Raw genomic sequence first — 27331 nt, forward strand, 5'->3', positions numbered from 1 at the left:
CCATAGAATCATTCTGGAGGACCTACAAATGCCTAAAGAAGTGTTTTCTCTAGGAACTTCTTTTATTCTTTGTAAAGTAATTTTCTCCTAGGCTCTAACTTCTATGTTAAAACTCAGATGATCTTCAAAGTCCCCTCAATTATTATTATTCAAATAGTAATGAGACCTGGCACAGGCTGAGTCTCCCTTATCTGGAATTCCAAAATCTGAACTATTCCAAAACCCAAAATTACCCCCATGGGTGGCTGGGACAGTGACACCTCTGCCTTCTGATAGTTCAGTGTACACAAACTTAGTTTCATACACAAAATTATCAAGAATATTGTGCATAAAATTACCTTCAGGATATGTGTATAAGGTAGATATGAAACACAAATGAATTTAATCAGTAAAGAAACTCAATAGTTTGATTCCTATGCCTATATTAATCAGACAGTAGACTTAATGAGCTTGATTTTTAATATTATTATTATTATTATTCACATATTCACGTAATCACATATGTCGGTCCCCACAGTTAATCACAATCAATATCAAAAGATAATTTATCCTATTAAACTAATTGTAGCTTATTCTTTTTCTTAACACAAAAATTACACCAGTGTCTGAAACTTCAAGCCATCTCTCTTCTTCTCACATCCTCTCCATCCATAACCCTCTTCCCATCTCTATTCCTAAACCTTCTGCTCTCTTCCACTCTTCTCCTCTTGCTCTGCATCACTTCCTCTCACCTTCTTGCTTTCTTTTTACTTTCTTAGATGTCCATTTAGACATCCTTTCTTGTCAGTACTGGGTCATAATTGATTTGATATATTCTGTACACTGGTGAGAAATTTGCAATTTCTGTGCTATAGCACAATATTGGGGAATGGACTAGAGCTTCCTGTAGCAGAAAATTCTAAGCACCTCAATATTCTACACATCAAGGATGACATAGGATGGTATCAAAATGCTGATAATTGTGTACAGTTGGCCCTTCACATTTGTGGCTTTGACTTTTGCATCTGATCGTTTGTGGATTTGATTAATAGGTTCCCTTAGGACTTTCTAGCGTCTCCAGCACAACATAGAGTCACGCTGGAGGAGCTAAAGATTCCTAGCGAGAACACTTCTTTAGGCATTTTTAGGTCCTCCAGCATGATTCTTGTTGAACTTAGAGTTGTACTGGAGGATCTAGAGATTCCTACAGAGGTGTTCTTTCAGGTTAAAAAATGTGATTTTTTTGGGTTGTTTTTCTACTTTCACAGGGGTCCTACACCTCCAGGCTGCCCCAGGGCAAATGTGGAGGGCCCACGATACTATGAAAGAGACCTGGGGCTGGATATCCTCATCTCCCCAATCCTACCTGTATGTTGGAGGAGGTGCAAGGAGATTATCACACACAGACGGGATAAGGACGGGATTGCTCCCCCATCCTCATCCTGTCTTTGACTGTAATCCTGCGAAAGGCTTTCTGATTGAAATGCTATTGTTCCATCATTGAAGCGCCATTGCATTAATTTGAACTTATGTTAGTGCAAAATTCCAAGCAATGCCACTTCGATGACAGGACAATGACGGATCTGCGTGATGTCGTTTGAAAGTTTTTCATGTGATTGCGGTCAATCGCGCTTTCTGGATGGGATAATGATGGGTTAAGCATGATGTCATATGAAAATCTTCTCGCAATCACACTATAAGAACAGGAAAAGGATGTGACAAGGATGTTTCATCCCTCATCTGCTAATCTCCAAAGCTTTGAGTGATGGGATGATAATGAAGCCTGCATACAGCTATAGAGGGAGTAAATTAGGCCACATTAAAACCCTAACCCTAACTTCTGCTCACCATGAAATTTCCTTTCAGTCCCCAAATTCCAAGTGTTACAATTGAACATTTCAAGATACAAATTAGGCACCCAAAGAAAAGGATGGGCAAAACCTGCAACACTAATACTTCATGAATTTACACGTATAAGGAAAGCTTTCCTTGTGAGCATATTTTGTATGCTAGAGTACTCACTGTTGGTGCATCTACAGCAATGTGTGAAAATTCATCTTTGCCTTTGACACATGGGCTGACACCATGGAGGCAGTCAATGCTTCATCAGTGAAAAGCAGATTTAGGAACTGTAGATTTTGGAAGTAGCCTAATTGAAGGAATTTCAAGTATGTTTCTCTCCAAGTTTGCAGAATAATTATGGCACTTTAGACTTTATTAACAGTAGAATGACTTGTGCAATGTGCATTTACCTCCCAATCCCTGATATTTGGTTTACACAACTGTTTTGCATGTAGAAAATATTGTATTTTAGACCGATTTCTTCTTTCTTTTAGCTTCACTGTCCGGGAAAGCTGCCAGCAACACTGACAGTAGCCGATAACAGAGCCTTTAGCTTAGTGGAAGTAAAGCAGACCTTGCAAAGAAGCAGTCCGAGGGCAGGTCAAGAATACGAGCCGAAGTCAGGATTCCAGAGATTCCAACGTTCTGGAAGTCAAGCCGAAGTCAGGATACCGGGAAACAGCATGGTCAAACAGTCCGAGGTCAAAACAGCCAAGAGATAACGAAGTCCGGTTCGAGGTCAAGGTAACAAAGAATCCAGATACTAGGAGCTAGTGCTAGCAGCAATCACGCTGAGGGATCATGCAATAAACTCTAGCAACCAGCATTAGTTTCTCTCCCACTTAAGTAAGGGAAACTCTCCCTCGTGCCACCTGAGGCTGGTTGGCTAATTGCCTCTCGGCAATCCTCTGTGATCTGCGTCTGCAAGCACTCTTGGCCCTTCTCTCTTTGTAAGAAGGCACCTGCAGGCAAGTTTCGTCTCCAGAGTCACCACTAGGCTGTGGTACCATAGGAGGCCTCTCTTTGGCACTAGGACCTGGTTGAACCTCCTCCTCTGGGGCTGGAGGATCACAGCTGGGACCTGGCAGGGCAGGAACAGCACCTGGCGTTGCCTCAATCAGCCCTTGCTCTGGAGGAGGCTCATCCTCCTCCTCATCCTCCGAGAGCTGATCTTGGCTGGCCATGACATTCACAATGTTCGTTGTTGTTGCTGCTGTTGTTGTGTGCTTTTAACTTGTCTTCAACTTATGGCAACCCTAAAGTCACGAGGGGTTTTCCTGGCAAGATTTGTTCAGAGTGGGTTTGCCTTTGCCTTTCTATAAGGCTGAGAGAATATGACTTGCCCAAAGTCACCCAGTGGGTTTCTGTGTCTAAGTGGGAATTCAAATCCTGGTGTTGAGAGTCAAAATTCAGTGTTTAAACACACTACACTGGCTACTTTCTAATTAAAAAGCATTAATTGGGGCTTATTTATGTCATTACCCTTGAAAACCTTTCCCAATAGAAAGCTCTTTTATAGTGCCTAATGTCCAAATTTATGTATGTATAGTGACCAATGCCACCTCACCCATTTTAGTTTCTGCCCCCTGGTGAAAACTGTCTTGCTACACCCATGAATGAAGGAAGTCCTTTACACCAAGAAAAGAACAGAGACGATGCTCATAGTTACCAGCAGCAATTTTAATGCCAGCTTGTCTCATCTCTTTACTACCAACATGGTGGGCTTGGGTAAGACTCCGACACAAACTCCGGGTGGATGATATAGCTGTCTCTCTGGGCCCCTCCAGTCCTCTTGAAATGGCTTGTGTCCCATCTGCCAGAGAGAATGAAAAAGTCAGTGTGGTTTGTCTTACGTTAGGAGTGGCCAAGGTGCAGACTGTGGGACATTTACAGCCCCCATGGCAGTTTTTGTGGAGCAATGCTGAAAAATGGGGGCAATTCCCCATCATTTTCTAGGGATGACAAATTGGTCGCTGGAGCCTCTGGTGTTGCCCCCTCTGCCTTACAATCTCCATTCCCAGCCAGTTTTTGCTGAGCCCACAACATACCCTCCAATTTGGTAGTCAAAGGACCTCAACACACTAGAGGAATCCCACTGAGAAACGGGATTTAAAGGAGAAAAAACTTGCAAATGCAAAAAGTTTATCACACAATGTTTCTCCAAAAGTGAAATAATGTGAAAATAAAGAGAACGTAAAAGGGACAAAAATGACAGCTTTTTACTTTCTGAAGTTCCCAAAAATAAAAAGCTGCCAATTTTTGTCCCCTTTTATTTTCCCGTTATTTCACTTTTGCAGAAATGCGTGTGATAAACTTCCTGCATTTGCGGTTTTTTTCTACGTTCAAAATCCCATTTTGGTTTGGGATTCCTCTGGTGTGATAAGATCTAAAGTCCCAATTAAATCTTCTGTTGTCCCACCTTTCCGGCTGCTTTTAAAATGCCCCAGCTTCTTGCTCTTCCTCCCACTTTCTTTGTCCTCCACTTACTTCAGCTGCTACAAAGCCAACCCTACTCCTAAGTGCAATAGTAGTTTGCACTCTACTCAGCATGGGGGAGAGGAGAGGAGGTAGACTCTTGCCCTTCCCAACAGACTCAGGTAAAAGCAAACTGTTACAACCTCTGCCAAATTGAGTATCCTTCTCTCCCTCCTCATTAATAACATTTGCCATTTTGGCCAGCTGGGCCATGATAGTCAAAGTAGTGTCAAGCTGCATTAATTCTGCAGTGTGGCAACAGCTTGAGCGACGATATGAAACAGCTATCTTTAAATAATCCGAAGGCACTTTAAGTGCTGTAGCGCCATCCTACTCTGCCAAGGAGTGCTGGTGCCTCCAGAACTACAAATCCCAAATTTCATTCAGATGGACCCATGGCAATTAAAGTGGTGTCAAACTGCACCCAAGGACACATTTTGTGAGAAGTACTGATCATGTACAGACACCTTAGGAATGAAATGGTCCTTTCCCACCAGGACAAACTCCCCAAAGTAAAGGCGGCTTACTTTTTATAGAATAACTCCATGGATTAACATGTGTTCCTTAATTAACTGGGACCACATGTTAGCCACGTGAAGGAGCATGGACTCTTTTTGACAAGAATCTCTGCATGCTTATTATGCACAGCATCTTTTTTGGAAAAAGCCCATTATCCTTGACAGCCATTTGGTGGAACTAGTGTCAAACAGAACAGCCATGTTGATAGAAATACAACAGCATTACATTCAATGGGTGTGGGAAGAAGAGTCACAACTACATGCGCTAACCTTTTCCGCAGGGATCAAACTACGTAACTGAAACCATTTTGAGTGGTTCCTTACCTAAGGTTCATATACGGGAAAGATGGAAGCAGGCTGGGCATGTGTGCACAGAGCATCATCTCTTGGTGGTGGTCGTAGTATGGGAAACTCCTGGAAGAACGAGAAAAAGAAAAGAAGAGGCTGCAGTTAAAAGCAGCAAAAGACGCACCTGCTTTGCATGTTGATAAAGGAGAATTTCGCAGGCTAGTAAAGGTGACTCTTGCGAGAGGAGTGGTTTTCAGGCTGGCAAAGCAGTGTTTTGCAGGCTAGCAAAATAGCGTTTTGCATCTTGGTAAACGTGTGTTTTGTAGGTTGTCAAATGTAAGTTTTACATACTGGCAAAGGAGAATTTTGCATGCTGGCAACATTACATGCTGGTAAAAGAAAGTCCTGCAAAGGGGCATTTTGCATGTTGCCAAAGCAACAGGGATTTGGGTTATTTTTAAGATTGGCAAAGGGCTGGTGTGGGAGGTTGGCAATGCAGAGTTTTGCATGCTGGCAGAATAAAAAAATTGCAGGTTGGCAAAGCAGTTTTGGGCCAAAAATGAAAAAAGAAAAAAAATGGCAAAGGAGCTGACAAAAGAGCATTTGCATGCTGTCAAAGGTGACAGTCTTGGAGAAGGAGGACTTTAAAAGGTTAGCAAAGGAGCTTTCCATGTATTGGGAAAAGAGGGTTTGCATGCCAACAAAGGAGAGTTTTGCATGTTCTTCTCTTCCCCCAACAGTATGCAAAGCATGAAGAGGGGGCAGTAATTGTAAAACCTGTGGGGAAGTGTTATCGAACTTTCTGTGCCCAACAGAAATCATCCACCTTTCACAGCTGCCTACATGGCAGATACCAGGTTCCAGAACACCCTTCTTGAAGCATCTAGAACAATCCCCTCATTGCTCTACTTCCATCAGCAGGCAAAGGGCTTTTATTCTAACAAGCTTTAGAGATCTGATAGTTGTTTTTCTTTTTAAATTAAAAAGAGAGTCTTTCAATAGCAATATAATGTTTAGCAATAGCATTTACGCTTCCATACCGCTTCATAGTGAACTCAGCACTCTCTAAGCAGTTTACAGTCTGTAAGCCAATAAGGGCTGCGTGTTTTAAATTCTGCTGTTTTTATGCCACTCTGTATTAGTTTTAATTGTATGTTTTCAACAGTTTTTTTAAAAAAATGTTACCAATCATTTAATTCCATTTTAATGCTGATTTTCATGGACTTCACATCTGCGATCTCAGTCCCTCACAGACCAGCAAGTGGGGAGGGTTGAAATGGCATGCACAGGAGCATATGGCCATTCAAGCCAATAGGGCTTGAATATCTGAGGTTTTCCATTTTCACGGAGTGTGTGTGTCTGGAACGGATCCCCTGTGAAAATGGAGGGACGACTGTATTTTACTTCATTTCTGCTTTTGCAGAAAAGAGGGGGCAAAAATAAAGATGGCAACAACAACGACATCAGCAACATCCGCAATAGTAACTAATAACTACAGGTTGAGTCTCCCTTAACTGGAATCCCAATATCCGAAACATTCCAAAATTATCCACATGGGCTGTGGACTGCACCGGAAGACACCCAAGAGGGAGTTCCCACCTAGTGGGGTGGTTACCCGGTGTGGCTGCTGGGCAAGTGAGAAAGGGTGTCGCATCCCGTTCCCACTTGCACAGCAGCCACGATAGTCTCTTCTGTTTGGTCTTTGGCATGGTTGCAGCCATGCTGGAGCCCAAACAGATCTCTTGGAGACTGGCACTGCCTCCTCCAGCAGTGGTGGCTGCTGGGAGGGTCAGTCCCTTCCACTCTGTTGCCACAACAAACTACAATCTCCAGAATTCCATAGCACTGAGCCATGGCAGTTAAAGTGGTGTCAATCTGGATTATTTCTGCAGTGAGGAGCACTAATAGTGGTTTCATTGGCAATATTTATTCAGAGTAAGTTTGGCATTGCCATTCTCTAGTGATAAAGGTGAATATGATTTGCCCAAGGTCACCTAGTGGGTTTCCATGGCTGAGGGGATTGAAACCCTGGATTAACTAATCCAACACACAGACCACTACACCATTCTAGCTTTTCTTACAATAACCTTTTGTGTCCATAGATTTCAGAGATAGCCTTGCTAGTCTGGACTATCAGTATGCCAAGGGTTCTTGTAGCATCGAGGTGAAAGATTTCAGATATAGCTGTGTTAGTCTGGAAAATCAGCATGTATAGCGATGTCAAACTGCATTATTTCTGCAGTGCAGATGCAGCCCAAGTCGATGAAAGCTCATGCTACAACATCTTTCACCCATGCAAAGGGATCTTGCAACACATTTCAGACTAACTGAAAGAAAGAAGTAGGCAGCATGAGCTTTGTCAGCCTGCTTCTTCATTCATCTGAAGAAGTAGGCTGAAGTCTACGAAAGATCATGCCACCAACTTCTTTCTTTCAGTTAGTTTCAAAGATGCTACAAGATCCCTTTGCATGGGCAAAAGATGTTGTAGCATGAACTTTCATAGAATTGGGCTGCATCTGCATTGCAGAAATAATGCAGTTTGACATTGCTTTAACTGCCATGCTATGGAATCCTGGGATTTGTAATTTGTTGTGGGCATCAGAGTTCTGTGATAGAGAAGGCTAAATAGCTCACAACACTATGGATCCCAGAGCATTGAGCTATGGCAATTAAAGCAGTGTCAGAACTGCATTTATTCTGCAGTGCAGATGCAGCCTTGGTCTACTTCCTCAGATGCATGCAAGACAAAGTCTATGAAAGTTTATGCTACAACATCTTCTCTCTGGTTAGTTTCAAAGGTGTTACAAGATCTCTTTACATACTTTTGTGTCTCTGGTTGTGAAAAACAAATGCCTGTCTGGCCCTCTTTGAACCCACCCCTTCTCTGCTGATCTCCAACCCTTGAGAACCCCAAAGTAAGAGCTGGTGTGTGGGTTGCAGAACCCTCCGAACCTTACAATCTTCTCAACTAGTTGGCTGATCTGCCTCTCATTTGTGGGGGCTCCGTCCACATAGTAATCCATGCCTCGCAAGCAGTAGTGGCGTCCAGTGCAGGGGCTGTAGTAACCTTGGTAGGGCATCCTTCCCGGAATGGTGTAGTGATGCTGGATGGATGGCAGCTGCTTCCGAGACAAGCTGTTCAACATGTTCACCACGACTTCCCGTTCTGAAGGTAATGGGGAGGGCTGGGTGAGGGGAGGTAATGAAAGAGGGCAGAGCTTGTGCCCTGGGGAACTAGGGAAGGGTGAGCAGAAGGGGTTACCGCTCAGGAGGCCATGATAGGGAGTCAGGTTAACAAGGACACAGGTTAACTCATGAAAGTTGCATCTACATGACTCAGGGCCCCCCAAGGAAGTAAAGTCAATGGGATTCAATGCCACCCATACGATTCATATCAATGGGACTTGGGGTCATACAAAAAGGTACATTCAATGGGTCTCGGGATCATGTAAACAAGACTCGGGGTCAGCAAAGGAAGTCATCATCTTGAATTTAAAAACAACCAGGTTAACAGGGTAAAAACTCAGGGTCACCCAAGGAAGTCAAGTCAACAAGGCGTAGGGTCAACTGTGAGAGTCAACAGGACTGGGATGCAGGTTCACCCAAGGGAGTTCTGGCTTGCAGGAATCAAGTCAACTTTTTAGGACTGGTTGCCAGCTTAGACAACTTCCAAAGGGGATTATCCAGAATCACTGATGATAACAGACTTACAAATAGTAATGGGAACCAGGGTAGTTAAGAAGAACCTCCATGTTAAGAGGCACGATAACTCTAAAATCAATTTTTTTGGAGAACAACACCACTTCTCTGTCTCAAATGTGAACTTCCCAGAGACAGCTGGCTTGCAAGCCACCACTGGACCGAGGATGCTGGACTATATGGGACTTCAAAGATGGCAGCACCAATTTTTTCCAGCCCTCCCCCATTGTATGCCTTTGTCAGATCTGGTCTTTCTCAGTGATCAGGGAGGAGATCACAAAATGGCAGCAGTGTCCCGCTTAATCTAGGCAAAGCTGAGAAATGTGATCTTGGTGGACAACAACATGCCTGCTAGCGGGAGGAATGGGAGTCATAGTCCAACAAGGTAACTTTTGCATGGAATGTGAAATAAGGAGCAAACGACACATGGCATGTATACTCATTATTGGAATGAACCCTTCCTAGCAGTGGATGTTGGATTGGGACCACGTACAGTGGAAGGGTATGTCACCCTTTATTCCTCCAAAATTGTTCTGAATAGAATGAGCTGTTTTCACTTGCATTGTCGGTGAGACTTTTCTGCCCCTTGCAATCAGCAGCGGTAGTGAGCCATTACTTTGACTGAGACCATAATGGAGGCAAAAAGGTTAAAGTCCTCTTTCTCCCTTTGCCATGGTCGTAATCTGGCTTGTCGCTTCTCCCACCTTTCAGCTATTTCTGGGGTATGTGTGAAGAGTTGCACAGCTGATTCTTCTTCCCAAGTAGAGCAGACCCACTGAATAGATGGGATTTATCTGTGTATTGACTCACTGGTCAACAATTGATTCAGTGCGTCAACTCTGACCCATAGGGCACAGGGCCTGGGCTACAAACGGCTTGTTTCATTTGCTCCACAACAGATTGTCCATCTGGGGGATATTTTAAAAGGATAGCTAGTGGTCAAATGATTTTATGCTATTTTTACACCCAGTACCAGGGGAATAGAGGTGGGGTGGGAAACATTTCCCAAATGGTTTCAGCCACCGCTGCAGCCTTTTCATCTTCAGATCCTTACTTGGATAACAACTCTTCCCCCTCTTTATGCACCCCTCTTACTTTTCTCAACATCAGAAGTGGAGATTGTATGGTTCTCCAGATGTACACCCTTCAACCATCCCAGTTGGGAACGGAAAGTCCCAATTAATCCTCTGCTGTCCCACTTTTTCAGTGGCTTTTAAAACATCCCAGTTTCTCCTTCCTGCTCCCACTTCCCCTCTTGGTCCTCAGCTTAGTTCTTTTGCTGCAAAGTGAGTTCAAAAGGCAAAAGTAATTTATACCCCATTAACTCCGTAGCAGGGAGAGAAGAGAGTGGTGGAATCTTTCCCTTTCCAGTAGGCCTGGGCAGAAACAAACTGCTGCATCCTTTCTCAGCTTAGGCATTCTCCCTCATTAATAATGTGTGCTACTGTGCTGTTCTGTGGCCATATGCAACCTGATTTTCATCTGAGAAATGTGGGAGGGTATGCAGATGTCCAGCATTCCCCCCATTGACTATGTTGGTGAGTGGGCTGCTGTACTTGACAGTTTGGCAACTTCTGGATGGCCTTTTGATTCCCCTTCTCCTTGGTCCTTACAGTAAAAGGAGACTGTGGCTTAGTTACCGTAGTTGTTGAGACGCTCTGGTTTTGGAGGGTACTGCATGGGCATCCCACGAAGTATGGTCTCCATCCCAGCCTCCTGGAAGGCAAGGTTGCAACACGTGAGTTCATTTATGCTGGAAGTAGGAATGGGTACATTGGGACCTCAATATAGAGGGTGAGGAGAGCCAACGTTGTGTAGTGGTTTGAGCGTTGGGTTACAACTCAGGAGGCCAGGAATTTGTGTTTGGCCATGGAAACCTACTGGGTGACCTTGGGTAAGTCATACCCTCTCAATCTTGAAGGATGGCAATGGCAATCCCCCTCTGAAGAAACTAGCCAAGAAACCCCCGTGGTAGGTTTGCCGGAAATGACTTGAAGGCACAAAACAACAACAACCGAGAGGGTGAGTGGTGGATGTTAGGGTTCCTACCTCAAGACTGTCCCAAGCCTTGATATATCAGGGTCTAAACCTGAGACTGAGGGGTGACCCTTATGGTGCTCTGGGGTGGGCCTGCGGATAGCATCAAGCATGACACCTTAGGGATCTAGTACAGTTGCACAGAACATCAGATGTGTGCCTTTGTGCCTTCAAGTTGCCAGCAGACTTATGGCAGCCCCATGAATTTCATAGTTTTTTTCTTAGGCAAGGAATCCAAAGAGGTGGTTTTGCGAATTCCTTCCTCTGAAATACAGCCTTTAACAAAATAAAATAATAATAACTGGAAAACCTGTTGTTTGTTGTCGTGCACCTTTAAGTTGTCAGATATTTAGCCTTCTCTGAAAGCGAGCTCTGGAGCCACAACAAACTACAGAATTCCACTGGATGGAACCATGACAGTTAAAGTGGTATTAGACTGCATTATTTGTGCAATGCAAATGCAGCCTTAATGTTTTCATTGCATTTTAACCCAGCTGTACTGTGAGCTTCCTCGAGTGCCATTGGAAAGAGATATATGAACCAACCAGTCAATCATTCAAAGAGTTATCCTTTCCTGACCCTCTAGCATGGACCCTGGTTTCCAGCCCCAATGGGGCGATGGGGTTCCTCCCTACCCTGCCCCCAGTTTCTACCATGACAGAACAACAAACTAGAATTCCCAGGATCCCATAGGATGGAGCCACAGCAGCCTTTGAACCCGTACAGGTTGTAGCCTCACCCATCTTATGCTTTTTTTCCTCATTAATAATGTTTGCCATCTTGACCACAGTCTAACGCCGCATGGCCACATCTGTCCCAGTTGTCATCTGTGAAATGTTGGAAGGAATGCCTCTCCCTGTTTCTGGGTAGTACGGTTGTCCCTCCATGTTTATGGCTTTGACTTTTGCGGCTTTGGTTATTCACAGAGTTAATTAATATGTTCTCTAGAGGAATCTCTACATCCTCCAGCATGATTCTGCCGGAGGTGGACCATAGTATTATGCTGGAGGATCTACAGATTCCTAGATAAAACACTTCTCTGGTGTTCCAGCATGATTCTATGGTCAGCTTCTGCTGGATGTTGACCACAGGGTTGTGCTGGAGGACCTAGAGATTCCTAGAGAGTTGTTTTCTTCAGATTAAAAAAAATAGTTCACAGAATATTGGCAGTTTTCTTACTTTCCGGGGGGTCCTGCACCTTTAACCCTAACAAACATGGTGTGCTCACTGTATTACAATAAGAATGAAGTAAGTAACGTTGCTGATCTTCTACAACAGTCTCCATCTGCTACCTGAGGCAGCCAACCCATGCTACATAATGATAGGACCAGCTTGTTCCCCACCCCCTATAACAAGTTGTTGTCAAATCTGTCAGGAGTTACCCTAGGGATCCGTGGAAGGTAGGTGGTGTATCTGTTCCATGCCGCGCTGTTGTACGGCCCAGTTCGCCACGTTGCATACCTGTTGTCACCAATGAAGACTGGGTTGAATTTCTCTGCGATTTAAAAAGAGAAGAAGGCCCAAAGGCAAATGGGTAACCAAGGAGCAGAGGATGGAAGCCATGGTTTGCTAGAAAGTAGGGACTCTAGCAATGCATGGGCAGACATACCACAGGGTACTGGACACAGGCTAAAGAGGGGGTATCATATATCTCTCCCAAGGTGATCAGACTGGAAATCCCCCAAACCCTAGCCAACGGTGGGGTCCAGCAACGTCTGTACATCTGCATGGTTTCCCTGCCAGGTTAGAGGATTAGAAGAAGCATACAAGAAGTAGCTATTCACCAGGGACTAGGAGCATAGTATGGGAATTGTAGTCCAAAAAAGAAACATTTCCAAACTTTGGGACACCCTCAGCACAACAGAGAGGAGTTGCTAATATTGGCTGCAGAAAAAGGTGAAGAGAGATAGTTATGGAAATATGTAGGTGGGAGAGAAGAAGGGCTCAAGGTGCGTCTGGCAAACCAGACATGGCCTGAGGGCTACTTTTTAAAGAAATTTGACCGCTGGAGTTGCCTCTCTCTGGTACTGGGCTCAAATACATTCATTCAAGAGAGGTGAGGTTGCTAGCTCAGGTGCAGAAGAAAGAAGGCCTGGCCACTGAATTAAAGTCAGCCCTCTTTACCTATGGATTCTCCATCCACAGATTCAACCATCCACAGTTTGAGAATAATATATAATATGATATAACATAATATTTTTATATATTATATGTATTTGAAAGCATTATATATCTCCCAAAAAGCAAACCTTGATTTTGTCATTTTATATAAAGGACACTATTTTATTACATCACTGTATTTAATGGGACTTGAGCATCCAGGGGGGTTCTGGAATCAAATCCCAGAAAATACCAAACACCCACTATATCTCCCAAAACTACAAATCAGGGCAGGGTGATTGCTAGGTCTGGAGTCATGGGATCCTAGGCCCAAAGGATACCAAGGGTCCATTGTACCTTCTTCCCGGGTCACCCAATATTTGTACGGCCGGTAAGCTGATGGCTCTATTGAGTTCCTATACGAGTATTCCTCCACTGCCCTCTTGACCATCTTCTCCAGGTGGTTTTGGTCAACTGGGTGGTCCACTCTGGGCACAGTCAAACCCTGCAAGGGAGAAAGACAATCCATGGATGTACTGCAGGGTGTGGTTTGAACATGCATGTGGGTCCATCTATACACTTTATGCATGGCTTTTGAAAAGTCAGTTTGGCCAGAAGTCATCAAAGTGCAACCCCCAGAATTGTTTTTGTGGCCCTTACAGCACCACAGAGGGGTCACCTTCCAGTTTTTGACCCCTGAATGTCCTCTAAAATGCATGGAGGGCATTTTTGCCACATGATTGGACCTGCTGCACCATTTTTTTATGCAGGAGATTCCTTTTTTAAAAAATGGGCACAGTAAGTGACTTTGGGATCACTTCCTGTTATAAGAAAAGGCCATCGTTGGCCCTAAACTGACTGAGGAGAACAAAAACATTGTGAAAATGCTCACTAGAGGATGTTGTGGGACCTTTAAAAGCATTTTTTTTACTGTAGAGGGGTACAGCCCTCCACATTTTCTCAGAGGAAAGGCAATGAGACTCCTGTGACAGTTGTCCACGCTTGGTTTTATGGATGGTAACATCCTTTATTCGTTTTTTATTTTATCTCACTCTTCCTCTCAGGAGCTCAAGGTTAACCCCCATCCTGTTGTTGCTGTGTGCCTTCAAGTCCTTTCCAACTTATGGTAACCCAAAGGTGATGCTATCACAGGGTTTTCTTGGCAAGATTTGTTCAGAAGGGTTTTGCCTTCCTCTGAGGCTGAGAGAGTGTAACTTGCCTAAGATCACCCAGGGGTGTGAATGTGCACACAGCAGCCAGCTTTGAGAAGGTGTTGGCCACCACGATTGCTGAAAGGGGGAGAGCGGGAGAGGAGCAGAATCATGCCCACTCACACTTTGTAACTGCCCAAGAAGAGGAACTGCAGCAGAAGGGGCCTATTGCACGAAGGCAGGAATAGAATACCAATGAGATTGAGAGCCCATTGATGGGTTTTCCCCATCAATAAAAAGGTGCACTGCAGTCACAAGTGAATGCAAGGCAGGAGCAGGGTGGACACGACGTTGTGTGATGAGTACCAAAGACACTTTTATCCTGTTAAAATTCTGGGCACAAGTGATGAAGTCCTAAGATTCTTCCTCCCTGTTTATGCCGTTAAGCATGTTACATTAAGTGTCAACCACACAGATGTCCAGAACATTAATTAAAGTGAAAAACACCAAGTCTAGGAAAAGAAAAAAATACAGCGTCCCTGTGCCATACGTGGACTCAAGGTCATGCAGACTGCAAGTCCTGGCACTTTTAATGGCGTATGTGCCTGTGGTGTGCAGGAGTGCGCCGCCATAGAAAACAACGGGACTTGAGGTCCTGCATTTTTCCCTTATGTGGGGGGGTGGGGGGTGGTGGTGGTCCAAAACAGATCCCGTGCATATGTGAAGGGCACACTGTATTTCTGTGGTTGAAAATTAAATTTTCTATCTTCTGTTTTAAATGGAGGGGAGAGGGAAAGGTGTGATGGGTGAATTTTCTGCTATAATAGATTATAGAAAGATGGAGTCAGTTTGCTCAATAGAATTAAGCATCTTGAATTAAGGCCCCAAGACTTATAAACAAGGATTAGAGCAGAGGCATGAAGAAGCACAGGCTGACCTGAGTAAATAGCCTTGAGGGGTGCCTGGCACTGTTGAAGCCATAATTCAAGATAAGGAGGCTCCGAGGCTCCTGCTGAAGGTTAGGAGGGGGAGAGCCATGGATGGAATGCAGCCCCAATGTATGCATGTGCCTTTGTTCTGATTGCAAGAAAGCTGTATGTTTGAACTGTAATTAGCCAATAAGATGCAATAAAGAAGCTCTTTGTGTAATTGACTATAAAATCAAGGCATTTTGGACTGTTTGGGGTCTTGGGTTTTTAGGAACATAGATTTCTACCAAGAACGTTTTTCCTTTGTCGACAACTGAGAAATAAACTTTGAATTCTCAGACTTCTGGGTCCTCTGCCAATCAATCCTGTTTCCTCAAAGAACTGTTGTTGTTGGGGTTTTTTGGTGAGATTTCTATTACAAAGGGAAGCTTTTCCCAGCTGTGTTTTTAAACACTTTGCAAGTAATGCTTTTTAAGGTCAGGTGAGTGATGTAGTCCAAACAAATAAACTTTTCCAAACTCTGCTTTGAACAGAAAACAGTCTACAGTAGCTGCTCCAAAGCAACCTGCGGTAGCAAGGAAACACCCAATACAGAGATAATGTTGTAAACCGCTATGATCTATGTAGGAATAGCGGTATAGAAATAAATTTTCATTCATTCATAACGCATTGATCAATCAATTGATCAATAGATATGTAATAGATAGATATATAATACCATATATACTCAACTACAAGTTGATCTCACATATAAGTCAAGGGCAGATGGCAGTTACATTAGCAGTGATTACAGCCTTTAATTTTAATCTGATAGCTTTGCCTGATTTTTAACCCAGAAAAGCTGACAAACATACCCAAATGTCTTATCCAAATCCTCCAAAGCCTGATTCCTCTTGGCATGCCTTTGAAGGTAAGTGCCAAAGCCCTGCCATTTCCCCACACAGGCATTGCAAAAGTCCAGGAGTGGTGCTGCAGTGGAGAGAAGGGGTTGGTGCTTCTTTTAGGTTCTGCCAGGATAGACTCAGCTCTTGCCTTTTGCCATGCTAGTCAAAGGGGATGGACCCTTTTTGGATTGGAGTTAAAGGACAGTTGATTCATTGACCCATTCATACATAAATTCAGGTTTTTAGCTCAAATTTTTGACTACAATTCCTAGAATGTAAAAATCTAGAAATTTTAATCGAAAATTTGACCTCCAAAACCTGGGTTGATGTACTAATGGATCAATGGGTCAATTACTGGGTCAATCAATCAATCTACTGCATACATGTATGTAGGAGTGTATACAATAGATTGTTTGTTTGACTGATTGATTGATCTTATTGATTTATATTCCACCTTTTACAAAATTACTTTCAGGCATGTCTATAAGGTGTATATGAAACATAAATGAATTTTGTGTTTAGATTTGGGTCCCATCTCCAAGATAACTCATTATGTATGCAAATGCAACTACAGGTATTCAAAAATAAATAAAGAATAAATCTAGAATCCAAAACACAGGAGAGATGGGGGTATAAAAGAAATACGTAGTCCAAAAATATTAGAAATCTTCATCACCTATATTTTAATGCTTTCTAACATTAATAATCCCAAGTTATTAGGTTTTGATATTATTTACATCTTTCAGTAAAACCTTGGGAATTATATAGACATTGATAGCCTATATATAGCAGTACAAGACTATATCAATACAGGACTCAATCAATAAATTAAGTAGCAAAATTCAGATGCCATGAGCTTAAATAATAATGTTTTTTTTTAAAAGTGCTTTTCAAAAGTAAGTTGTTTTGGCTGAACTTATGTTAACAGAAGGATTTGTTTCTGAAAGGCGTTTCTTACACTTTAAAATAAAGGGATTAAAAGGAAGCCATTGACACAGGATACAGATCTAACCATGAACAATGGCTAATAAACTGGTAAAGTTAAAATGTTTAAATTCAAACAATCATTGTTGTTGCAGTAAAAGGGTTGGAAAATAGTAGTCACAGCCAGACGATCGATCGATCTATCTATCTATCTATCTATCTATCTATCTATCTATCTATCTATCTATCTATCTAATAATGGGCAGACTTTTACTGTGATCTCTCTCTCTCTCTCTCTCTCTCTCCATCCATAGATTCATAATTTTGGAAGAGACCTCCTGCCTTGCAGGAATACACAACCAAAGCATTCCTGACAGATGTCCATCCAGCCTCTGTTTAAAAACCTCTGAAAAAGGAGGTTTTATATATACAAATAATCAAATTTTTTTTAAAAAAGGAGTGTTCTTTTATTTTTTTAAAAAAGTCATTTGCTTTAAACCGAGTTTAAACCTTGGTTTAAACCAACCTGGTTTAAACCAGTCAACCCTGTGATATGGGAATTGGTCCCTCGTGTTTTAAATACTGTCCAAGACCAAATGTCCATCAGTTCTACATCCGTAGAACCACTTCCAAAGGTTCCTAATAATAATAATAATAATAATGATGATAATAATAATTTATTATATTATTATTATTAAATTTGACTTATACAGCACTGTAAATTTACACAGCACTTTATGCAATGACAGCCAAATGCAATTAAAAGTCCGCCTGTGGTGTACAATCTAAAAGCCAAACAAATGATAAAATTAAAACGTCTTGGAATACTAATAGACAGTAAACCGTAAAAGAAAACACCTTCAAACACGTTATCAATCGTCATTTAGTCTCAAAGGTGCTACAGGATCCCTTTGTACACTGAATTCCCAGTCCAACATGGCTATGTCTTTGAATTCTACTTGAACAAACTCTCATTCACGCTGCGCACACCTGGGCATGTACCTCCAGGCACATGGATGCTGATTTACCTTGGCAAGGTGGGGATTTGTTTCGAATGCCTTGAGAGAGGGCTCCTCGTAGGTGTCTGTGGTGACGCGCGGCGCCCGGTAGGACTCCGTGTAAGTGCTGATGGGAGTGTCAGTTTTGTGTGCAAAGACAAACATCTTTCCAACAACTTGGCTTTTCCCCAAAGACTCTGCCTTGGACCTAAACTCTAATCTTTTCTAGGTTTCCTTGCAAAAGGGGCTTATGGGCATCACACTAAGCTAGGAATCCACAGTCAAAAACCCACACCACCCTCTGACCCCTAAGAAAATAAAAATGGGGGACCTTTGTATTCTAGTAACAAACTACTAATGGCTCTCCAAACTCTCCTCCTCCTCCTCCTGACACAAGAAGCCCTGCTCGCATCAGGCCTGATGTCACAGTCAGGGAGGGCAGCTATAAGGCAGCTGGTCAAAAAGAGAGAAAGGGGTGCAAGGGGTCACGCGCATGTTGTTGTTTTTAGCACATCTATGCAAATAATCTCACTCAAGCATTCCAGGTTTGTTGGTCACACTATGGAACCGCCCCTATGCGCATCTCTAGGAGCACTTTATGAAGTTATATGTTGATGATATGAATGTATTTGGAGCATGTTCAAGAGTTTTATCCCAGTTTATCCTGGGTTTATTCACATCAGTTATTCACACAGCCGAGAATGCGAATCTTTTAGAAAAACTCGAAAATCCCCCGACATAGATTATCCTGGGTTAAGTGGGGGGTTTTGGAAGCCTCCCCCAAACCTAATCAGATGAATATGAAATGCATCTGAATAACAAAGATTCTGCCCAGATTCTACCTGGATTATTTTTACTGTCTGAATAACAACCCCAAGACAAAGTAGAGGTGACACTGTCATGGGGAAACATAAGAACAAAGAACTCTTTTCCCTTGGCTTTTATTGCCCCCAGATTCTGGAAGCTGTAGTTGAGAAAATTTACTTTCCTCCAGTGTTGAAATAAAAAAGGTGGTAAGAGCTTCTTCCATCAAAAGAAATCAGAAAATGATTAGGGACAGGTGTACAATGGCCAGAATATTCCATGCTCCTCCCGGAGTATTCTGGTCCCAAATCTGCCCTGAATTCCCCCTTACATGGGGACTCTTCAGTGATGCTGGGCAGCTGTCTACATGGGCATCCCATTGTGCCATCTGGTGTCACCATGTTGACCCAAGTTGCTCCCTCCAAGGTTAAAAGTGAGGTGCCCAGTGCTGACCACATGCCTGGGTTCTTCATTGCGATCTCAGAGGAAGTGACTTGTGCCAGTGGTGGCAGTGCTGGGTGGCAAAGCAGGACACACAAGTAGACAGCTGCCTGGTATTGCTGCAGAATGCTCTGGATTTTCCTGGAGTTCTTAAAATTCGGTTTAAGGGAGGGATAGCCCAGATTCAGTGTGGAACCGGCCTTCCCCCATGAAGACATTCCACACTCGACTCAGGGCTTTTGACCCTGTGTCATGTGCACAGTGTGATGTGAGGGTGAGGGAGAACCAGTGTTAATGGCCTGTGTAGATATGTCCTAGGGCTTGGAAAAACAGCTATGAAGGAATTAGATAAGATTCTCAAGCCTAAAGACATATAATTGAATGCTGTAGTCAGGATCATCCATGCCATAGTATTTCCCATTTCTATGTATGGTTGTGGACAGTGCAGAAAGCTGATAGGAAGAGAATTAACTCATTTGAAATGTGGGCTGGAGGAGAGTTCTGTCAATACCATGGCCTGCCAATAAGACAAATAAATGGGTCCAAGAGCAGTTCAATTCTGAAGTCTCCCTAGGAGCCAAAATCATCAAACTGAGGTTATTGTACTTTGGACACATCATAAGATGACGTTGGAAAAGACAACCATGCTGATGAAAGTGGAAGGCTGAAAGAAAAGAGCAAGGCATAATTGCAGAGGGATTGATTCCATCAAGGAACCCATGCTGCCCTGAGCTGGCCAGACCTGAGCCAAAGTGTGGATGACCAGCTCTCTTAAAGGTCTCTTGTTCAGAGGGTTATTAAAGCCAACTTGATGGCAAATAACAACTACCTGCCAAAGTAGACTGACTGTTCTGAAACCTGGTCTGTGTCCAACTATTTTGCTTCCAAAAAAGCAAAAGGTGGGCACAAAAGGAAGCTGCTTTAAGTCCCAGTTCTTCCAAAAGAGTGGAATATGAACACAATCGGCACACCATATTCACGGATTCTGCATCCACAGATTCAACTGTTCACAGCTTGAAAATATTAAAAGATAATAATTCCAAACAGCAATCCTTGATTTTGCTATTTTAGATAAGGGGCACCATTTTAGTAGCCATTGTATGCAATGGGACTTGAGCATCCATGGATTTTGGTATCCACGGGGAGTCCTGAAACCAACCTCCCACAGATACCAAAGGCTCACTGTACATGAAAACAAAACAAGCTTGTAGCCCCACATGGCTGTTTCCCCACCTGCAACGGGCTGAAACAGGTGCATGTTAGGTTGCTGAAATGGTAACTGTAATGCTGGGGTGAGCAAAGAGTTGCCCACTTCCAGGCCTCACCACAAACTGTTGAGTCTGGTTATAAGGAGCATATAACTCCTGTGTTGAAACAAGTTTGCTAGCTACTGCAAAGCCCATGATTCAGCAGTGACTAGGCTACATTTTAAAATTATGTGATCTCTGGACCTTTACTAAATAATAATAATAATAATAATAATAATAATTATTATTATTATTAAAAAAGAGAAGGAGGTCTTTTCTTTGAAAACTGATCTGGCAACCAGGCTCAGAGCCAAGTCTCCAATGCCAACAGCCTCATTCCCATTTTACTGTTCTGAGATGTCAGGATGTAAAAAAATAATTTAAAAAACCACCCTGATTTCACAATACTGTGTATTTAGAATTTGGATTTCCAAACTGGGACTAAGATGCTTTGTTACTGTCTAAATCCAACTTGCTACTACCAGCAAGAGTAAACCTATTGAATCAATTGCTAAATCACAGCTCAGCACTTCAATAAATCCCACTGGTTTAAATGGGTCTCCTCCAGCTAGGACTAATACCTAAATTTAGGCCTTAGTATCCTGATTATGACTGAATGTTTGGAAAGACAGAGCTTGGGAGGGAAGCCATTTGCAAGCCACATGGGTATCTGTAACAAAGGACTCTTTTGCATAATTAGATTGTAGCAACATGGTGCATTTCAAAGGGAATAGATGTCACAGAAAGAACAATCTAATTTTCTTTGTGTAATAGGTGATGTTATTTGCCTTTGAAAGGACATTTAAGCCATTTTTACAGGCATTTTCACAGATTGGTTTCCAGGTTTTATACCATCATGTAATATGTATCTGGTGTATTTCAATTTTTCAATGCCTATATATGGTTTTGAAAGCCAGGCAGTGGACAAAGTTGATGGGAAGAGGATCCACTCATCTGAAATGTAGTGCCGGAAGAGGGTTCTGTGGATTCCACAGATCAACAAAAAAGACAAATCCATAAGCCAAGAGCAAATTAAGTTGAACACTCCCTAGGACCCACATTGACACATCATGAGAGGACATGAGATAATGGCAGAAAAGATGATGATGCTCAGTAAAGTAGAAGACAGTTGGAAAAGAGGAAGAGTGCATTACAAGTGGATTGACTTCATGAAAGAAGCCACGTCTGCCCTGAGTTTTTCAAGGCCTGAGCAGGGCTGTGGATGACCATGAGGTCTCTTGGAGTCTTTAATTCAGAGAGCCACCATAAGTTGAAGCTGACATGATGGCACACAACATCAAGACACACACACAACTGTGCAACATTAGAGTTGCATACGACAACCCTAGGTTTACAAGACCAGAGCATGGCTGCAAGAAACAGGATCTCTCGGAAAACTCTTGTTCATAAAGTTGTCATAAATAAAATCCGATTTGACGACACATAATAACAGTAAGTGTTTCAAATTAATGGCAGAGAGTACTCTGTCTGAGTGCCTCCATCCATTGGCACAGATGAGGATGACTCCAGGGATGGTGCGGTAAACTATTCATCCAAATCACACCCATTTCTGGAAACATGAGTGGGACAAACATGGAACTTGTGCAGCTGAGCTGGAATCTCTTAATGTGGATGTGGATGATGCTTTAGCAAAGCATACAAGGACAGGTCCCTTCCCCGAGGAGTTTGCAGTCTGAGAATGGGGTACAGAAAAAGCAATAAATGAAGGTGAGGAAGCCAAGGAAGGTAGACAGGAAAGAAAGAGGCAATTGTTCCAAACATGCTTGGGCTTGGTTATAGGCAAGAATAAAAGATCTATCTGCCTGAGTTTGAAATTGCATATACTGCAATTTATATTACAGCTGAATAAAGGTGAGGTACAATGTGGAAAAGGAAGGTTTTGAGGGAGCTGACACACATCCCTTTGTCCCCCAGTCTCCCAGAAGTCACAAGCTTGATCCTTGCAAGGGCAGTTGGCCTCAATGCATGCCTTGCACCACACTGCTAGTATGGGAAGAGTATGTTGTGTGGTGGAAAGTTGTGCAAACCTGCACAAAACACAGAGCACCTGCATGATGTAGCTGGATTGAATGTTGGACAAGGAGTCCAGAGGACTAAGGCTGAAATCCCGCCTCAGCCACAGAAACCTACTGTGTGACTTTGGGCAAGTCACCTTCTCTCAGGCTGAGAAGAAGGAAATGGCAAATCTCCTCTGAACAAACCTGGCCAAAAAAACCCTCGGAGTCAGAATTAACTTAAAAGCTCACAACGAAACTTGAACTTTCAAAGAGCTGTCCAAGGTGCTGGCTCTTTTTTGGGCTAGGTTTCAGTACCTTGGATAGCTTCTTAAGTCTGAAATAACACCTAGAACAGATTCGCTGCCCTCTGACCTGGACAACACCGGTGTCCTTTGGGAAAAGTATATACAGGTTGAGTCTCCCTTATCCGAAATGCTTGGTACTGCATGTGGTTTGGATTTTGGGTATTTTTGGATTTTGGAATATTTGCCAGCCACCTGCTTCTTATGAATGAAGGACTACTAGGAGCATTGCCACCACCAGCACCCTCATTTCTCTCTCTCTCTGCAACCTGCAAATGCTGAACCATTTTATTTCATATAAGGGATCTGATTACTGGGCAGATCATCTCTGGGAAGCCTCCAGCCACTAGTTTCCACCTGTGGGATGGTGGTGGCATCCAGCCTCACATCCCTCTCCAGCCTTGCAAATGTACATACTACACTACTTGTGCTGTAGCTCCAAACGTTTGGGATTTTGGAGAATTTCAGATTTTGGCATTTTGGATATAAGAGAGACTCAGCCTGTAATGTGTTTGCAAAAGTTCCTCAGTTCAGTTCTGGGCATAGTGGCATCTCCCTCAGAGACACTAGCAGAACTGGCATGTTTGGGGAAAAGCTTGGCACACCTGCAGCTCCATTGGTGTGGCCTCAGCTGTTGCACTGGACAATTAGCCTCCCTAGATAAGGCAGGCAACAAATGCTCTATGGCTGCTAGAGGCAATGTCTCACTTGGTGAGAGACATCTAAGCTAGCTCACAGACTCAGCCTTGTTCCTGAATCCAGACTATTCTTCTGTGCCCCCCCTCCCATTTGGTTTTGGTTCCCTGGTTTCTGACTGGTATCCTGGCTCTTGATCTTCAGACTGCTAAGTGACTACCTGGCTTCTCGTTTCTCCAAGTGAACTACAACAGGCTTCTCCAGAGCAGTGGTTCTCAGCTTTTGGCCCTTCAGAAGTTTTAAACTCTCAGAAGCTCCAGTTTGTATGGACAATGGCCAGAGATTCTGGAAGCTGGAGCCCCAAACATCTGGAGGATGAAAGGTTGAGAACCACTGTAGGAGAGAATCACACGGGGGATGGGACGTCATTGTCCTGTAACTGTCCTGTCCTTCCCACACGATTGTGGGAAGGACTTTTATATGACGTCGTGCTTATCTGGACATTGTCCCATCCAGAAATCATGAGTGATAGTGATCGTGCAAAAGCCTTTCAAATGACATCATGCTGATCCTGTCATTGTCTCATCACTGAAGTGGCATTGCCCCGGAATTTTGCATTAACAGGAGTTCACATTAATGCAATGCCACTTCAATGATAGGATAATGACAGGATCAGTGTGTACGATATGAAAGGCTTTTGCGTGACACCCCCCCCCCGAACTTATCCTGAACTTGAGTGATCCTAGAATCATAGAATCATAGAGTTGGAAGAGACCGCAAGGGCCATCCAGTCCAACCCCCTGCCATGCAGGAAATCTCAATCAAAGCATCCCCGATAGATGGCCATCCAGCCTCTGCTTAAAAGGAAGGAGACTCCACTACACTCTGAGGGAGTTTGTTCCACTGTCAAACAGCCCTTACTGTCAGGAAGTTCCTCCTAATGTTCAGGTGGAATCTCTTTTCCTGGAGCTTGCATCCATTGCTCCAGGTCCTAGTCTCTGGAGCAGCAGAAAACAAGCTTGCTCCCTCCTCAATATGACACCCCTTCAAGTATTTAAACAGAGGCTATCATATCACCTCTTAACCTTCTCTTTTCCTCATAGGAAAGGAAGGGTTTCCAGACCCTTCACCATTTTAGTCGCCCTCCTTTGGACACGCTCCAGTTTCTCAACATCCTTTTTAAATTGTGGTGCCCAGAACTGGACACAATATTCCAGGTGGGGCCTGACCAAGGCAGAATAGAGTGGCACTATTACTTCCCTGGATCTAGACACTATACTTCTATTGATGCAGCCTAAAATCGCATTGGCCTTGTTAGCTGCTGCATCACACTGTTGACTCATGTTCAATTTGTGGTCTACTTGGACTCCCAGATCACTTTCACATGTAGTTTTATTCAGCCAGGTGTTGTCCTGCTGAGTGTGATAATCTCCTAAATCAGATGAACTGAGGGTCTGAGTCAGTATAAGGCGCATCCCCATGTTCTCATGGCTGATGGCGTCTATGTAGAGTTGATTAATATGTTCTCTCTAGGAATCTCTAGGTCCTCCTGCGCAACACTGCCAGACATTGACCATAGAGTTATGCTGCAAGACCTAGAAATTACTAGATAAAACACTTTTCTAGGGATTTGTAGATCCTTCAGCCTGATTCTGCGGTGAATTTCTGGCAGATGTTGACCTCAGAGTTGCACTTGAGGACCTAGATGTTCCCAGAGAGGGATTTTCTCAGGTTAAAATATAATAGTGTTTTATTTGCCATTTCCCCACTTTCACAGGGGTCCTGTGCCCCTAGCCCCAGAGAATGTGGAGGGCCCACTGTATTTTGGATTATGCTTTACAATACATTGATGCTGACATGGCTAACTTCCTCCCAGCACTGGAATTTGTTTGAGGACGGCAGCTTCCCTTCAGGACTGTCATGGCTGACAATCATAGCATAGCACCACCATATTTGCATGTGACACATGGTTCAAAGAGCCAATCAGGTTCCAGGTGGATCTGGAGCCCTTGTTCGGGAGTTGCTGAACTGTCTGACAAAGGGAACCTTTGGCCCTCTAGATGTTTTGGACTACAGCTCCTAAAAGCCCTTGCAGTTAGCATAGCCAACGAGAAAAGTCTGTGGAGAACCAAAGACCTATTCTACAACAACAGTCCAAGGAACCTTCTGATGAATTTGAAGGAGAGTCTTGCTTTCTAGGACCAGACTGTCACCAAAAGGAAGTGATAAAAGCTACACATATGGTTCTGGAGCATGGCGATATTGGGAATTGTACTTCAACAAAACTTGGAAGATGGCAGGAATGGGGAAAGTTGACCAGGAATGGCAAATTGCAGTCCTTCCGGATGTTGCTGGATTGCAGTTGGCATCAGCTGCTGTCAGTTTAGCTAAAATGATGAGTGTTGGAAGTTATAGTCCAACATCTGCAGGGTTACAGGTTGCCCATCGCTGGATGAGAAACCTGTATAGACATGTAAACCATCATCCAGCACTTCTTCCCTGCCTCCCATCTCCAGTAATTGTGATTGTTTGCTATGCCTTGAGGAGTGTGAGATTTTACCTGTGTTATAAACTTGTTCTCGCTCCATAGGGCCAGTGGTGGGTCCTCAAAGGTCTTCTTCAAGGTGTTTGGAGGCCGGTAGGAGTCCGTATAGGTGCTGATGGGGGTCTTGGTTTTACGAGCGAAGAGAAACATCTCGAATATGAGCCAGGCAGGTCTTTGGAGGTCTTGAGGGTGGCCACACTGGTTATGGAGAAAGTTGGAGAGGTACACGTCATCGGCAGAAGTTGCTTGAGCCCCAGTGTCATTTAGTTTGAGAATCTTCTAACCCTCTCCTCTGGTTGTTGTGAATGTTGACAAAGGGAGAGGGGGCTATTTGCTATGGCCAGTGGGTTTTTTTCTTGGAGAGGACAGCCCTTCTCAGCAGCAAGCCTCTGCATCACAGGTGATGTCACAGTTGGCTGGGACAGGGCTGAAGAAGTGGGTGGGTGTCGGGGACACACTCAGGCCCATATTTATGGGGCTGAGAACCAAGGGCTTTGGAAGAAGGGAAGCCAGCCCAGCCAGAGGACTAGGAGAACCTGCTGGTCATGGTCATTTGTTGGCAGTCTATGCCCAGTTTCCTGATGGGCAGGGCTTCCCTGCCACCATTTTGAAGTGGATTTTCTTTTAACCCATTAAGGTTCATGATTGGAATCTGGTAGTATATTGAACTCAGCAGTTTATTTACCAATGCTGTTTCTGTAGACTTTGGCTTGGCAGGCCAGGATTCTACCCTGAACAAGCAATTAAACCAAATGTAGTATTCTTACAAAAACATTCAATGGTGGCAACTGAGCAACCAAAGGCTATGACCGTTATACCAATTTACCCCAAAGGGGGGAAAAACAACAACACTCTTTCAAGCCAGCATGGTGTAGTACTCAGAGGGTTGGACTAGGACTGCAGGAGACCAGGGTTCAAATCCTCCCTCAGCCATGGAAACCCATTGGGTGACCCTGGGTAAGTCACGTTTCTAAAAGGAAGACAATGGTCAACCTCTTCTGGAGAAATGTTGCAAAGAAAACCCTAGGACAGGTGCATCTAGACTGTAGAAATAATGCCATTGAACACCACTAAGTGCTGTGGCTCCATCCTATGGAATCCTGGGATTTGTACTTTTACAAAGTCTTCTGCCAAAGAGTGCTGGTGCTGCACCAAACTACAGACCGCATGATTCTGTAGGATGGAGCCATGGAAGTTAAAGTGGTGTCCAACTGCCTTATTTCTACAGTGTCATTGAACCCACAAGCTGGAGTTGACTTGAAAGCACATCACAACACACAACTACTCACAAAAAGAGAGCTAGCACGGTGTAGTGGTTTATATGTTGGACTAGGAGTCCAGGAGGCCATGGTTCAAATCTCATGGAAACTCATTGGGTGACATTGGGTAAATCACATTCTGTCAGAAGACAATAACAAGCATCCTGTGAATAAACCGCATCAAGAAAAATTTATGGAAGGATTTCTGTAAGTAGAGGTTGACTTGATGGTACACAGTACAATCCAAGCTATGTA

At 43.5% G+C, this 27331-nt stretch overlaps 1 protein-coding gene across 1 annotated transcript; it reads right to left on the reverse strand.

Annotated features, from left to right (window-relative positions):
• Nucleotides 1-2799: 2799 nt before the first annotated feature.
• Nucleotides 2800-25967, reverse strand: SPMIP6 (sperm microtubule inner protein 6). Its single transcript, XM_089513637.1, has 7 exons — nucleotides 25833-25967; nucleotides 13296-13443; nucleotides 12221-12333; nucleotides 10442-10517; nucleotides 8055-8268; nucleotides 5139-5228; nucleotides 2800-3634 (listed from the first exon to the last, which is right to left on the reverse strand). Exons 1-7 carry the CDS (start codon nucleotides 25965-25967, stop codon nucleotides 3529-3531), a joined length of 882 nt encoding a protein of 293 aa, XP_089369763.1. The 3' UTR covers nucleotides 2800-3528.
• Nucleotides 25968-27331: the final 1364 nt, after the last annotated feature.

This window comes from Sceloporus occidentalis, unplaced genomic scaffold (genome assembly GCF_023333645.1).
Source record: "Sceloporus occidentalis isolate IW3139 unplaced genomic scaffold, rSceOcc1.0.p SCAF_1, whole genome shotgun sequence".
Classification (NCBI taxonomy): Eukaryota; Metazoa; Chordata; class Lepidosauria; order Squamata; family Phrynosomatidae; genus Sceloporus; species Sceloporus occidentalis.